The sequence below is a fragment of the Papio anubis genome, chromosome 5 (genome assembly GCF_008728515.1).
Source record: "Papio anubis isolate 15944 chromosome 5, Panubis1.0, whole genome shotgun sequence".
Taxonomy (NCBI): Eukaryota; Metazoa; Chordata; class Mammalia; order Primates; family Cercopithecidae; genus Papio; species Papio anubis.
Window position 1 is genome coordinate 10074952 of NC_044980.1, and position 16107 is coordinate 10091058.

The window sequence follows — 16107 nt, forward strand, 5'->3', positions numbered from 1 at the left end:
CCTTTCTTCTGCTGTCGGAGGTGGAGGTGGGCTGAGGTGCCTGGAGTGTCCTATTTCATGGGTAAGAGACCCCAACAGCCTGGATGAACACTTTTGTAAACAGCATTTTGTCAGACAAGAGCCATGTTCGTTTCCCTGTTGCCGTGTGAGTGAGAATACTGTGTCTTCAGACAGTCAGACCTCACTTCTCGGGGGCACAGTTCTCAGAGACGAAGGGGACAGTATCAGACATTAAAAAGGAGCTGAAGAGAAACAAGACATACCAAATACATGGAGATTTTTTGTATTTTTCTACTGAGTTTAAACACTGCTTTCTTTAAACAGCAGCTTTCCATAATGCACAAGTCTTATTAATATGAACCAGGTCATTGTTGGTTAACCTTCACCTAGGTTAGCTCCAAATATGTGACATCTTATGTCACCCTGATTCTTCTAAACCTGATATTTTATTGCCTAATGCATGCCTCTTAATGAGGATCATAGCATTAATGTGTGATAATACAAAGATCTTATGTTTAAATGCTACCGTTATCCATAATGGTACAAGGGTATAGGGATTGTTCCTTAATCAGTCCCTGGTGACCATCACTCTCAAGTAAAAAAAATGGGGAGGGACTGGATTGTACATCCTATTAAGTGCAATGGGTTTTTATGGTCTACCACAGGGACTGAACAGAAAAAGAAATTTCCTCGCTTCCCCCCTTTCCTCTGAAAAATACCATTCCCATCTCTGTAGGAAAATTCAGGGTCTGGAGGCTCTTGTAGATGCAAGACACAGCCACTTGTGGGAGGGGGCCTTACTTTCAGGACAATGAAAGCCAAAACAAAGGTTTCTTGTCACTTGGGGCTTTTATCCAGTATATCCCATGTTACAAACAATAAATCACTGGCTGACCAACCTTCTCTGCCAAGGGAACCTGTGGGGGCTTTAGGCTATTTCATAGTTCAAGTAAGACCCCATCTATCGACTTATCTACCTTCATCTACCTATCCATCCACCGTCTATCATCTATCTATAGCTATCTATCATCTATTTGTCATCTCTCTCTCCGTCTACATCTATCCTCAATCTATTTGTATATGTGCATAAAAAGGAAAAAAGGACTGGCTTGAATAACTACAAACACTTCTAAATTTTTCCCGCTATCTCTACTTCTGATGCTGGAGGCTCCTAGCTGAGTCAGCTACTCACAGCCTGGCACAATGTGCTCTCAAAGAATTATGGGATGCAAAGACATCCATGCTCTTCAAGAGTCGCAAATATAGGGCACGCATTGAGACTCAAAAATCATAAAGAAAATATAAAGTTTGTACTAGGAGGAGGAATTTCATAGCACATTAATTCTGTGGCACAACTCCAACCAGAGAATGAGTCCTATTGCTTCCTTCTGGAAAGGTTAAGCCAGCCCTTACGTTATAGGGAAGTCATGTCCATATCACAGTCTCTTTACTGTTGCATCGTATGATACAGATGAAGTGGAAACCTTGTCTTCAATGCGCCATGTTTCTATCTCTCTAGAGGGGCTGAAGCATTCCTGTGAGGGAACCCAGAAATGTTGAGTCCTGTATGTCCAACTAGTACACAAGTCATACATACATTTCTGTCTACTGCTCTATTCTGAAAGTTAACTTTTCATTTCCAAAACTATGCGTGAATCTAGTATCATTTGATTGTTGTTAAATTTGGAGAAAGAACCATTTACTTGAGACTTGGAGCTGAATTAAACTATGTAGAGTGAAGGGAAGCCAGTTTTAAAGACGATGGCAGCCAATTTCTTTTGTTACTTATGTTTTTATTTTTTCCAAGAACAGTTAACATTTACTAGGCACCTATTGGCCTCAGTCACTTGCATCTAAAGAGCAAAGCTAATTTACCCACGGCCCGTGTTCTTTTAAATGGTTAGCCTTATTTCTTAGCTCTGTTAACCACTATTCTAACGTTAGCTTCAAGTTCAATTTTAATAATCTATGCCATAGTTGTCTACTGCTCCCTGCCACATGAACAAAAAGTTTGGGGGAATAAGGCGAGCAGTTTACATTTTCTGTGGATACTTCAAGTAATTGGCCCCAAAGTGAAATTGAGTTGGCCATGGTTTATCGTGTTCTGAGGGGATAAAATGTGTAAGGAAATGGACCTGTAGAAAGGGTTGATATCCAAGTATGTGTGAATGTGTGAAAATCCTATAACTCCACTTCAACTGGCCTAATATCCTGAGTCACTAGATGGTCAGAAGAATAGATACAGTACAAAAGGAACAAACCGATGTACATTTATACTAAAAAACCAAAAACAAAGTTTGTACAAGATGAACAGCAAATGAAATAGCTTCTATCAAAACAAAATCTCACACAGGTCATTTTTCTAGTATGTGGACATACATACACCCACACACACACAGACACACAAGCAAGAATGTGTATTTTATAAGATATAGGCCCTTGGAAATAGACATTCTTAGCAAATATGGATGACAGATCAATTGTAATTTATTTTCTTTTAACACTGTATCATCATAAAGAAAACTGGTATAAATGAAAAAATCTATTTCAAATATCTACATCTAAAATTTTAGGCAGTGAAAAAGCACTTTGTTGACAAGGAGTGTGGAATGATGTATGTTAATTGTCAGAAACTGCTGAATGCCTTGTTTAGTTGCCACAAACAAATTCACATATCAGAACGAACAATACTGCTAAATACTCCTTTTTTCCTGCTTTTTTTTTTTTTTTTTTTTTTGTTAAAACATACTGGGAGAAAGTAAAGAAAAGAAAAACTGGAAATCCATACATCTTTCAAAAGTTTGAAATTGAAGCAATATTTAGAACCATAGATGAGGAAACACGGCGGCATTGGTGTAATATACACAACGCGCTTTTCTTCTTTAATCTGTAATGTACATCAAATACTTTACAACAATGCATTAACAAAAGGCAAGAAACATCTTGCTGTACAGAGGAACCCCAATGCAACTTGAAGCCTAGAGTCACAACGGATGAAGAGAGTAAACAAAGCGTGAGAAGCCGTCCCCCATAGAGTGTGTAAACTATTCTGTGTCTTGTGCTTAACGATAACCCTCACGCCCCACCGGCCCAAATGCCTCGTCTCTCCTCCCATCAGCCACGTTCAGTATAAAGCGCTTCTCGTTACTCTACAGCTCACACTAGAAAGGTGCTGCCCACTGTCATATTTAGGATCACTTTAGCTTTCTACTGATTTCCAAGTTAACTTGCGATTCATTTAGCTTTCTAAAATAGCTCTTAATATTTCCTTACTGGTTATCACAGCCTTCCTACGGAACAGGCTTTAACAAACTAAATTTGCAGAAGAAAAAAAAAATCAAACAGAAAGAAATGTCTTGTGGTATGCATGCACATGCACTGTTCCCGGAGCGCCTGTGCCCCGCTCCTCACACCCAGGAGTCGGGGGAGGCTGGGTAGTGGCTCGTTTCATAGTTCAGTTCACTGTAGGGACGGGCAGCTGAGTAGAAGTCAACGTAGTTGCCGGTGGACTTGAGACCCAGGTGCATGGTGTACTCGCTGGCGGGAGGGCGATGGTGGACCTGGTCCTCGAAGAAGGACTCGTCGTAATTTCTTGTGGAATTCTGAAATGGCTGGTAGGTCTCGTAATCTTTTCTGCTGGGCTCCTGTGGGACTGGCTGTGCTGAAACCTGAACGGGAAAGAAGAGCCACACTGGGTTACTTGGTTTCCCTTGACTCAGCCTCCCTCTTGCCCTGGCACCCAACTCTCCTTCAAAGAAGAGGCTGTGTACATCCAGGCATTCACCACTGTGGCACTGCTCCTCCAAAACTGCCGACTGACATCGGCTTTCTTTTTGAAAACTGACTCCTAGGTCCATGTGCTATCATTCTGCGTAATCTTTATCATGGCAAAATATACGTAACATAAAACTGCTTGCTTTAAGAAATGTTGAAGTGTAAGATTAATTAGGTGGCATTAAGAACATTCACAGTGTTGTGCAACCATCACCATCATCCATTTCCACCACTTTTAAAATCATCCCAAACAGAAACTCTGTGCCCATTAAATGTAATTCCTCATCCCCTCTCTCTGGGCCCATGGCAAGCACCATTCTACTTTCTGTCTCTAGAAATCTGCCTAATGTAGGCACTGCATAGAGTACTTGTCCTTGTGTGACTGGCTTCTTTCACTTAGCATAAAGTTTGCATGGTCATCCATGGTGTTGCATATGTCAGACCTTGATCCGTTTTTGTGGCTGAATAATATTCCACTGTGATGTGCATTGCTCCACTGATGAATGCACTGAAGGCCATGACTTCACCTCAATGCAATGTATCAATGTAGCAGAACTGCACTTGCACCCCATGATTGTATCCCTATAAAAATAAAACAGTCCATGGTAGGCACAGACCACATTTTATTTATCCATTCATTCGTTGATGGACACTTGGGTTATTTCTACCTTTCAGCTGCTGTAAATAATGTTGCAATAAACATTGGTGCATTAGTATCTGTTCTAGTCCCTGGGGTCCCTTTTCAAGCACCTGTTCCTGAAATGAGCAGAACCTCCCAAGGTGAAGGGTGAGGGTAACCCTATAGCAAGTACATAGTGGGATGCACGAAGCTCTGCTAATGGGCAGTAATTGGGGAGGAAGTCTGGTGTGAATTATTAAACACTCTTAAAGAAATACTGTTTGATCACTTTTGGGCGGACTCTGTGACTCCCTATTAATTTAACTAAAGTTCAGCACAGAAATGTCCTCTAGAAATTGGTCTTAGTTAATAGATAATGATTTGTAATTAGCACGTTGTGTGTAAATGAATGCTTTTAATGGCTTACACATAATTCTTCTCTCAAGTAAGTGAAACTCCCTCTTATATATGTCATTGATTTATACTAGTAATCGACCTGATCTTCAAAGAAGTGGTGAACTTCATCACAGCAGCTGTCTAGGATGTCCCACGTGTCTAGTTAGTGGTGGCTGAATGAATGAGGTTTCTGTCTACCTAGAGAAGTCCAAAAGTCCATAAGCATAAACCTTTGTTAGCCTGAGAGCTAATAAAGGATGAGAGGAACATTTGGAATGAATGTGCAACATCTGCAATTAAATACTGCTAAGTCCAGGTCTACTGGACTGCGTTGCTAGATTGGGGTACCCTTTTCTATTCTTTGAAGAGCTCTGCTCATGCTCTGCTGAACTCCACTCCAACACAGGGCTGCTTTCCAAGTGCAAGACATGCAAAGGCTCAGAATCTAGAAGTTTGGAAAAATGACACAGGGAGGGAGCTAGGTTTGCTGTGTTTCTAGTTCAGCAGGGCACCCTATTCAACATTTAGCAAATTCTTTAATACTCCAGTAGTCATAAATATTTATGTGTGTTTGTGTCTGTCTACATCAATATCTATAATCTATCATCTGTCTGTTTTCCTATCCACCCACCAATCCATCCGTCCATACATCCCTCCAGCAAACTCCTATCTTATAGATAAGAAAACTTAAGCACAGAGAAGTTAAGAAACTTCTCCAAAATATCGTAGCTAGTGGTGGTGTGAGCTGGAACTGGAACATATGGCTGGCTGACTCTAAAACCCAGGTGTTCTATCAACCTAGCCCAGTCCCATCAGAGCCAAGGCGGCCAAACCTTGGAGGACAGGCCTCAAGGAGCTGACTCCAGGCTCTAAGATAAGAAAGAAAGTTGGTGGACAAAAGAGACCCGGAAGCAGTGTGTTTTCTGATGCATATTTCGGGGGCCAGGGGAGGCAGTGCAGGGGACAGGAATGTCTTCAGGGGGAGTCACTCACAAGGGTTATGGGTTTCCTCCAAAGTGGCTTCTGCTTTCATTTTTTTTTTTCTTTTGCACAACCTTGTTCAAATTGCTTTGAGACTGTTGTCATGTTCTCTCTGGTTGGTGAACATTTTGGAGCTGGGTATCAGCTTTTTGAGCCTCTTACCCCAGAGAATTAACTTCTTCCATTCATCTGCACTTTCCATAACCCACACCAATCACTTCTGAGGTTTGGTGCCCAGTCCCAAGAGTGTGTAGAAATGGATTGTCACAGGTGGCAGGTGACACTGCTGCACCCGGAGAGACTGAATTTGCTCACCGGTCTTGTGGTATGGATGCCTGCTGGTGAAACACATCTGCGGTGGAGGAATACTGGCTGCATTTTAAACTTTAAGAGAATATCTGACAGTGTTGAAAATCTGGCTGATGAAATGACCCCTCCCAAAGCCCTCCCCACATAAGAGCTAAAAATAAATGCATTAAAAATTGCACAGTTTGCATCAGCCAGATTTGGATGAGGGAAGTAGAATGATGCCCCAATACAGCAGTGGGGATTTCTGAATCTGGGTGTCTGTTATGGTCTAGAGAAGCCCAGGAACACGCAAGCCGGAAGCTTTTGCCTTCTTTGCCTTAATGCTGCATCTTGTTTTGAAAGGGGCTATGGCCAGCAGCTCACTCCAGGGTCAATGTGCCCACACTCTCTGCACTCTGTTCCGTGGCTTCTGTTTCTACCAAGTTATCTTTGCTGAATTTTTTTCCTCAACAGTAGAATGTTCACTCTAAATTATGAAGGACAGTGTCATGACACCTTCCAACTCTGTTAGCATAATGACAAAAGACTTATATGGATTTATTCCTTAACAAATTTGCCAGGAAACTGGATTTATTTTGAACACAAGGTGAACACTAGCCCAGTACAGATCTTCAAACTTTTCCATGTCTCAGAGTGTTCACAGAAAGACTCAGAGCGTTCACAGAAAATGAAGGAGGCCAGATACTAAGTATCAGTGGTTCTCAAAGCATGATCCCAAGACGAGCAGCATCAGCATCACCTGGGAACTTGTTAGAAATACAGATTACTGGGCCCTACTCCAGAGCTACTGAATCAGGGCCTCTGGGGATGGGCTCCAGCAATCTGTGTTTTAACAACCCTTTGGGGAATTCTGGCTCATGCTCCAATTTGAGAACCAGTGGCACAGAGGTGAAAAAATGGGACAGGAAGACAGAAGAACCAGGATGAGTGTTTGCCTCTTCCTGCCTGGGGGACTGAAGGAAACACGTATGCTCCTGGGATCTCCTCTTCCTCCTTTCTGCGGACAGTTACAACTGGGCTGCTCACGTGACAGTGGAACTAAGGACACCAGGAGGGAACCCAAGATTCTGGTTTTGTTATCATTTAAATATTGGTCATCAAAACAGCAAAGCTCTTTGTTTCTAGTTCCTGAACAAAAATCCTGTTGTCAGCTAGATAGATACCGTTCAATATGATATTTCTCTTTATAAGTATGGGGTGGACTGGTAGAAGCTCAAAAGGATTTTTGGAAAGTATGCATAGTTAAGACTTTTTTGTTTTTTTTCTTTGAGACAGGGTCTCACTTTGTCACCCAGGCTGGAGTGCAGTGGCACACTCATGGCTCATTGTAGCCTCCACCTTCCAGGTTCAAGCCATCCTCCTGCCTTAGCATCCCAGGTAGCTGGGACTATAGGCACACACCACCATGCCCAGCTAAGTTTTGTATTTTTTGTAGACACATGGTTTTGCTATGTTGCCCAAGCTGGTCTTGAACTACTGAACTCAAGCGATCTGCCTGCCTCGGCCTCCCAAAATGCTAGGATTACAGGCATTAGCCACGGCGCCCAGTCAGTGAAGTCTAAAGTGATGTCTGTAACCCGCTGACCTCAGACATTCAAACCAAAGATCACAAACTGTGTTTTATACCACTGAGGGTTTCTTCTAGGAGGCTTTAAGCTGAGAGTTCGCTGAAAATGTGCCTGAGTCCCAGGTAGTCACAGGAGCAGCACCCATGTGTGGCCATGTGTCTGCTGCAGGCGTCTCTTTCTCAGTTCTCACTATCTTTTGCCTTATCTTGGAGATCCACTTGAAACTGATTTCCCTCCATGAATCGCTTCCCCATAAGCTCAGTCGCTGTCCAGTGTGAAGCCTGTGAGACCCGGCCGGTGACTGAGGCACCCGGGAGACAGGAACACTCAGCAGCGGACAAGCTTTGATGCTGAAACTGACCAAACCCTGGAGCATCCCTCCTGGTGAAACTGTTGCAGGCGCGAAGTTCTGGGGTAACTTGTCACCAGGGAAGCTCCCGACATGGAAGCATTCCACCTAGAATGGTTGGCTACACCTCTATGGCCAGAGAATCCAAGTCAGGGATACTGTTTATGAGTCCTCTCTAGGACTTCCAACCAGAAGAGAGTGAAAACGTGTCTTTTGAAGGGTTAGGATGGTTGCACTTCATTGAGTCCCCAAGAGAGAAAGCTGCAAGTCAAGACAAGGTTTATTCCTATAACTTAGTCCAAAATAAGTAAAATGCTTTCTTTCCTCCTCTCCAAGTTCATTGGAGTATCATTATGATCTCTTTGGAAATATTTTTTTTTTGGGGGGGAACCCTCTCTTCGTTGGACATTTAAAAATGTTGTTGGATGTTAGGCTAAGATAGAATGATCCAATCATTCATTTCCCTTGGCTGGTGCCTCACAGGGAATGATGGTGGTCCTGAGCTGTGAAGACAGGACGCAGCTCTGCCAGGGGCCTGCCTGCAATGCCTTGGTCCTGACGAGAGGTGTGGAGCTTGCTCTCCATTCTGGGTGGATTTTAGCAACATTTGCCTGAACCTCAGCGGCCTTGGTGTTCCACTCTGAGACTGAGTCAAGCACATTCTGGGGACCTCTGGGAGAAAGGCTATGGCTAGGTTGTGTTCACACTCATGGCAAGGATGCCATCTTAGCATATTAATTCTCATTTGCTTAAATGCTCAGGATATGCCTAGGTAAAAGAATGTGCCCCTTAGAGCCATTATGGACTGTCCCCTAAATCTAGATGGCAAGCAGTCTTTTGGAACCTACTGCGGCCACTCTGTGAGATGTCAAAGACCCCTGGCCATGTCAGGGCGTTTCTTCAATGCCAACTCCTGGGAGAGGAAGGCTGGTGCAGAGGGAGCTGGTTCTGGTGAGGAGCTTCTCTCTACCTGGGGGAACTTGAGATGAATCTTACATTCTTGGCGGCAAAATCATGGTCCTATTACAACCCGACAAGAATCGGTAATAACTGGCAATAGTCTGCTTACTGTACATCCAGAATTTCATAATATTTGCTGCAAGAGGCATGGTTGATTTCCATAAATGAAGTTGGCATTTCTAATACATTTTGTTTCTGTTTGCCTTTACGGAGGCAGGTTGGCAAGTGAACAGTTGGGGCCTCCCTGGTGACCTGGTGTCTACAACTCATGACCCTATTTATTTAGGCATTGGTTTCTTTGCTTTTAGCAAATACTAGAACTGAGAGTAGGCTGACTAGATGTTAGCAACACATCAAATAGGCCATGAGGGCCAAGTTGTTCACCAGGGGGTCACAGACAACACCATATGTTTTCCAGAGTGCTGCACATGGAGTGGGCTGATGCGCACCGTGGGAAGGAGAGATGTATGAAGTTTCTGATCAACGAGGGAGAACAGACTGTGTCTTTTGGCTTTTATAGTTTCTGCAGAGCCAGAGAAAATGAACCTTCAATAAATGTTTGCTGAATAACACACACACTCTCTCTCTCTCTCTCAGATTGGTTCCTTAAGAATCTACTGTTCAGATATATAGAGTAAAGGAACAGAACAGAGGCCTTAGCAATAACACTACACATCTACAACCATCTGATCTTTGACAAACCTGACACAAACAAGCAATGGGGAAAAGATTCCCTGTTTAATAAATGTTGTTGGGAAAACTGGCTAGCCATATGCAGAAAACTGAAACTGGACCCCTTTCTTACACCTTATACAAAAGTCAACTCAAGATATATCAAAGACTTAAACATAAAACCTAGGACCATAAAAAATCCTACAAGAAAACCTGGGCAATACCATTCAGGATGTAGGCATGGGCAAAGACTTCATGTATAAAACACCAAAAGCAATGGCAACAAAAGCCAATATTGACAAATGGGATTTAATTAAATTAAAGAGCTTCTGCACAGCAAAATAAACTATCATCAGAGTGAACAGGCAACCTACACAATGGGAGAAAATTTTTGCAATCTATCCATCTGACAAAGGGCTAATATCCAGAATCTACAAAGAACTTAAACAAATTTACAAGAAAAAAACAAACAACCCCATCAAAAGCGGGCAAAGAATATGAACAGACACTTTTCAAAAGAAGGCATTTATGCAGCTAACAGATGTATGAATAAAGCTCATCATCACTGGTCATTAGAGAAATGCAAATCAAAACCACAGTGAGATACCATCTCACACCAGTTAGAATGTCAATCATTAAAAAGTCAGGAAACAACAGACGCTGGAGAGGATGTGGAAAAATAGGAACACTTTTACACTGTTGGTGGGAGTATAAACTAGTTCAACCATTGTGGAAGACAGTGTGTCGATTCCTCAAGGATCTAGAACTAGAAATACCATTTGACCCAGCGATCCCATTACTGGGTATATACCCAAAGGGTTATTAAATCATTCTACTATAAAGACACATGTACGTGTATGTTTATTGCGGCACTATTCACAATAGCAAAGACTTGGAACCAACCCAAATGTCCATCAATGATAGACTGGATAAAGAAAATGTGGCACATATATACCATGGAATACTATGCAGCCATAAAAAAGGACGAGGTCATGTCCTTTGCAGGGACATGGATGAAGCTGAAAACCATGATTCTTAGGAAACTATCACAAGAATAGAAAACCAAACACCACACGTTCTCACTCATAAGTGGGAGTCGAACAATGAGAACACATGGACATAGGGGAATATCACACACTGGAGCCTGTCTGGGGATGGGGGGCTAGGGGAGGGATAACATTAGGAGAAATACCTAATTTGGATGTTGGGTTGATGGGTGCAGCAAACCACCACGGCATGTGTATACCTATGTAACAAAACTGCACGTTCTGCACATGTATCCCAGAACTTAAAGTATAATAATAAAAATAAAACAATAACAATAATAAAAAGAATGTACTGTTCAGTGCTCCTCAAACCTGAATGTGCACACAAGGCCATCTAATTAGAATGCAACTGTGCTGTAGAAAATCTTGAACGGGTTAGGGTTAGGAGCCAGAGAAGAATCTCTCCTGTATTTCTAACAAGATTCCGGGTAACATTGACACTGCTGGTTCCCCAACTAGACTTTGAGTAGCAAGACACTACAATGCATTTAATGTATTGCAGAATAATAGAACTTATTTATGTATTCTGTCTTTTTCAAGTTCTCTACTGAATTTGCTGTGTCTCCTTTATTGGTAGTGATCATGTATAATGAATGCTTCCTTCCTAACGCATTTGCAGGGTTACAGGAGCTACTCGATCTCTGTCCAGTAATTCCTGTCCAGACAATTCCTATTTAGTAACAACATCCTACACTCGTCCATTTGGGGGTTTCTTTTAGTTTTGCACCATAGCAGAATACTTGCTTTCTGCATCAGATGAAGCACAAGGTTCAAAGGCCATTTGCAAATTTGAGGCTGTTCTGCCGAGTCCACCACACACACACACACACACACACACACACAGACACACACACACAGACACACCCGTGCTGCAACAGGAGTGAGGAGGGCCTCAGGGGACACTGCCTCCTTTTTCAGTTCTTTATGTTAGTTGGATGAAATTTATGTTTAAAATTTCAGGTTATTTCACGAGTCACATTGAAAAAGAAATACAAACGTGGTGCATTTCCTTTACCTGGTTGTGTTTGATGTCTTCAGCGGGCGCACCATATGAATTCCTATACAAAGTTGAAATTCCAGTGTTTTGAGCTAAAATTAAAAGGAAAACAAAAGTTTAGTGAAGAAAACAACATCACAAATGAGGAATAGTGGTTACTGGAGCAAGTTCTTGCCCTAACAAAGCTTGTTTTCTTGGGGACCAATCCAAGTAGAAGATATTCTTTGGCCCTGAACACTTCATTTTACATACAGATATTAAAAAAGGAGAACAGTTATTCTAGAAAATCCCCATAGCATATCAGCCGCTTGCAATAACGCTCACATCGCAGACAGGGTCAGGGCAGGTGCTGCAAACAGATGGTCATTTTCTAAGTTTTATGGCCTTCTTTTCTGGTGAAAACTGGTGGGTAATAAAGGCTTGTCACCTGCACTGAAGCATGCAGGAGTCTGTATTAGCAGCTTAGCTTTTAGCCGGAGAGTGACAAGAATAAACTTTCTAATTTGAGCTCACAGAAGTGCTTGATCATCTTTCAGACAGTTCATTTCTTACAGGCCCAAAAGATGGGCAGGGAGCATCAATGCATGTCCCCCACGCATCTGGAAGCCTGTGGCTTTCGAATCAAACTAGATGCAGAGGGAGGATCCCGCTCTGTTGTCTGGCTTGCCCGTGGTCTAGATGAAAGAGATGAAGGTCTCCTCTAGTTGCTAGCAGCTTCTGAAGGCCCAGAGAGGGGGCCTGTTAGCCCACTTCCTTATGGGAAACCCTTGAAGCTCAAGCCATCCACTCAGACGAAGGGCACAGGCCACCACTCCCTTCACAGCTGCTTAAGGGTCATGGTTCAAGAAATCTTTGGTAGAATGACCATATCACCTAGCAATCCCATTGCTGGGTGTATATTTCAAAGAAAGGAAATCAGTATACCAAAAGATATCTGTACTCCCATGTTTATTGCAGCACTGTTCACAATAGCCTAGATGTCGAAGTAACCCAAGTGTCCACCAACAGATGAATGGGTAAAGAAAAGGTGGTATATGTACACAACAGTGTTTGGCCATAAAAAGAATGAAATCCTGTCACTCGCAGCAACATGGATGGAATTGGAGGTGATTCATGTTAAGTGAAACAAGCCAGGCACAGAAAGACAAATATCATATGTTCTTGCGCATATGTGGAAGCTAAAAAAAAAATGATCTCATGAAGATGGACAGTAGAATCATGGTTACCAGAGACTCAGAAGCGGAGTTGGGAGAGAGGAATAAGAGGGGATGGTTAATGGGTAAAAAAATAGTTAGAAGAGAAAAGATCTAGTGTTTCATAGCACAATGGGGCAACCATAATTCACAATAATTTATTGTATATTTCAGAACAACTAGAATAATGGGATTGGAATGTTCCTAATATAAATAATAAATGTTTAAGGTGATGGTATCTTAATTATCCTTATTTGATTATTATACGCTGTATGAAAATCATGATACTTGTACGAAAAAATCACATGTACCCCTTAAGTACAACTATTATGTATTCATAAATTTTTTTTTAAAAAAAGCTTTGGAAAATGCTGTCTGTCTAGTGTCAGTGGGGTATAAAACACTCTAAAACTAGGAAGGGCTTGTTTGCTTCCAGTATTTCGGGGATAATGAAGTAGGATCACTCCACCTATAGGCCACAAGAGAAAGGTCAGTATAGCCTTTGAAGGTCTAAGTTCACTCCACCCATGATTTTTTACCTAAGAGTTCATTACAGCTGTGCAATAAAATTCCTCCTGGAGAGTTCGGCTTAGAAAGTGAGGGCCAAGAGCCCATTTTTCCATTTTAAAGACCATTCTGCTATCCTCTCTGTTGAATGCATGTCACTCCTGTCTCTGTATTATGGTGCAAACCACCGTCTTTCTCTGGACCATTGCTACCGAATCCTCCTTGAAGACCCAACTTCCACTCTGCCCAGCCCGATTCCTCCATCCATCCTGTTACCAACAGTCAGAACGCTGTCTTTGTAACCCAAGTTGGGGTCTGTCTCTTTCTCTGCTTGGAACGCTCCAATGCTCTTCACCCCGAGATGGCTCTCTCCGCTACGGCCATGAGGCCCTGCAAGGTTTGCTTCCTGCCTAACCTCCCAATCGTTTCTCCCTCCTCTCCTCCTGTTAAAGGAGCCCCAGCTTTGCTGACCCTCCTTCCTCAGAGCGGGGAAAACTTGTTTAGCTTCAGCTGGATTGTCCTTGCTGATCTTTCTCCCTGGAACTTGCTTCCCTCAGACTTTCAATGTCTCCTCCTCCCACGTCAAGTGAAGTAACCCCTGCTGCCTGCACCCCCATCTCATTACCCTGTTCAGTTTCTTCTTCCTACTCAACACAGTGCAGTACCATCTTGCTGGGAACTTGTTCTATTGTTTACCTTATGTACTGTCTGCCTTCCTCTTCCAGAGCAGAAGGCCCATGAGACAGAAACAGTCCGTCCTGCTGTTACCTCTGTATGTATCCTCAGAGCCTGGCACAGCGCCTGGCCTCAGTGGACACCCATAGAGTAAGTGCCCCATTTGCTGAATGAATAAATGAGTAAACCTTAGATAAATCTGCCTTCAGAGCTGTAATTTGCTATAGAAAATGTCACTTCAGGGATAAGGTGAAATTTTGTTTTTTTTCTGTTGCTCAGAATTAAATGCACATATTTTTTAGAACATTTGCAATATTGTAGTCTTGGCCTCCCTCCCTGCTGTGAAATCATAAACAGCATGAGGCAGAGTTTGTGGCTTCTGAGTCTAGGATGTTAATACTGGAAGTTCTTTCCCCTCACCCATTAAACAAGACCATAGCTGAGACTGAACTACCTTTATGGACGCTTGAGGCAGAGGAATTCACAGAGGCTTCACCCTCATATGGCCCAGCTAATAGTGGACCCACAGAAGGATGCCTTTCTATTTTTCTATCAGCCCTCAAATACCCAATTTCCAACGGAATCAACACCCTGAAAACTAGAATGACTTTCAAAGGCCTAAGAGGCCGGGTGTGGTGGCTCACGCCTGTAATCCCAGCAGTTTGAGAGGCTGACGGGGGAAGATCACTTGATGTCAGGAGTTCAAGACCAGCCTGGCCAACATGGTGAAACCCTGTCTCTACTAAAAATACAAAAATTAGCCAGGCGTAGTGGCAGGCACCTGTAATCCCAGCTACTTGAAACGCTGGCGCAGGAGAATTGCTTGAACCCGGGAGGTGGAGGTTATAGTGAGCTGAGATTGCGCCACTGCACTCCAGCCTGGGCGACAGAGCGAAACTCCATCTCAAAAATAAATAAATAAATAAATAAATAAATAAATAAATGGCATAAGAAAGACACTGGCAAAAACAAACAGACCATTGGATGAAAGGGTATGTGGGAAGCTCAGACGGGAGGGAAAAACCTCCAGGTGAATTTAAAGGTCAGGTGGTGGAGCTGCTGGGATGATGCAGCCCTTTCTTGAGATGAACTGAACCCGTGAGGTTCCCAGGCATCCAGGGCTGCAAGAACTCGCTGCTGAAGCCGGCAGGCCTGAATGAACAGCCGACTGGGTTTCTCAGGGCTCCCCAGTGGCAGAGAAACACTTAGGAGAGAAGAATTTCAAGAGGCTTCATCCAAGCTAGAAAATGAATCCACAAAAGGAGGGTGGGGGAAGCCTGGAATAAACTCCTAGATGGATCTGAACTTCTAAGAGCTCAGAAGAAGAGACGACAGCTCCATCAAAGAGATATTTCCACTTCCAGCCCTCATAGGCTGCATTTTGAGGGTGAAGCTTCCCTTGTTTTCACATCAGAAGGAACGTTTTCTTGGCAGGGAATGAAACAAGGAAGATGGCAGTTTTTCAGGTTATCTTTCAATGCATGGAACTTTCGGTGTCCCGTGGATTTGTTCTTGAACAAGAAAAAGCATTGCTTTTGATGTGGAGGCCACGAGAAATCTGATTTTGCAAGTAAACCCTGGAATGATGGGCATTTGCTAACATCCTGCAGGGTGGGGGTTGGAAACTCAATCTCCCCATCTCTATGTGAAAGACTGGCTTCCATACGGCTTGGCTGGGGACTTACTGATATCACTATTGAAAGTGGCAAACCACCACTATCCTCATTTCTGCTATCCCACCGTCACCTCCATCACCCTCACTACCACCACCACCACCACCATCATTGTTGTGATAATAACTGGCATTTACACAACACTCATTGGCTTTAGAGGAATTTCCCTATATACACATATTATTCAATAAAGATCTCAATGTTCTTTCTGGCTTGCTACATGATTGATAGTGTACTCCTGAATTGCATTTTTAAGTAAGTTAGAGCAAAGCTGTTTCAGCCTCTAAATAAGTTAGAAGAATTACATATACTGAAATTGTCAAGATCCCTGCCATTTTCTAAGATTAAATCTCAGAAACATAGTAAATTTTAGGCTTCATTTTATTTT

General features: G+C 42.8%; 1 protein-coding gene across 5 annotated transcripts in view; it reads right to left on the reverse strand.

The window, feature by feature from the left end:
* Positions 1 to 2467: 2467 nt before the first annotated feature.
* Positions 2468 to 16107, reverse strand: part of CTNND2 (catenin delta 2) — a 942602-nt gene continuing 928962 nt past the window's right edge. For all 5 annotated transcript variants that reach the window (XM_031666708.1, XM_031666706.1, XM_031666707.1 and 2 more), the window contains 2 exons: positions 11690 to 11763; positions 2468 to 3668 (listed from right to left, as the gene is read on the reverse strand). In XM_031666708.1, the coding sequence (XP_031522568.1) occupies positions 3408 to 3668; positions 11690 to 11763 (335 nt within the window). In that variant the 3' untranslated portion in view covers positions 2468 to 3407. The remainder of the gene's footprint in view (positions 3669 to 11689; positions 11764 to 16107) is intronic.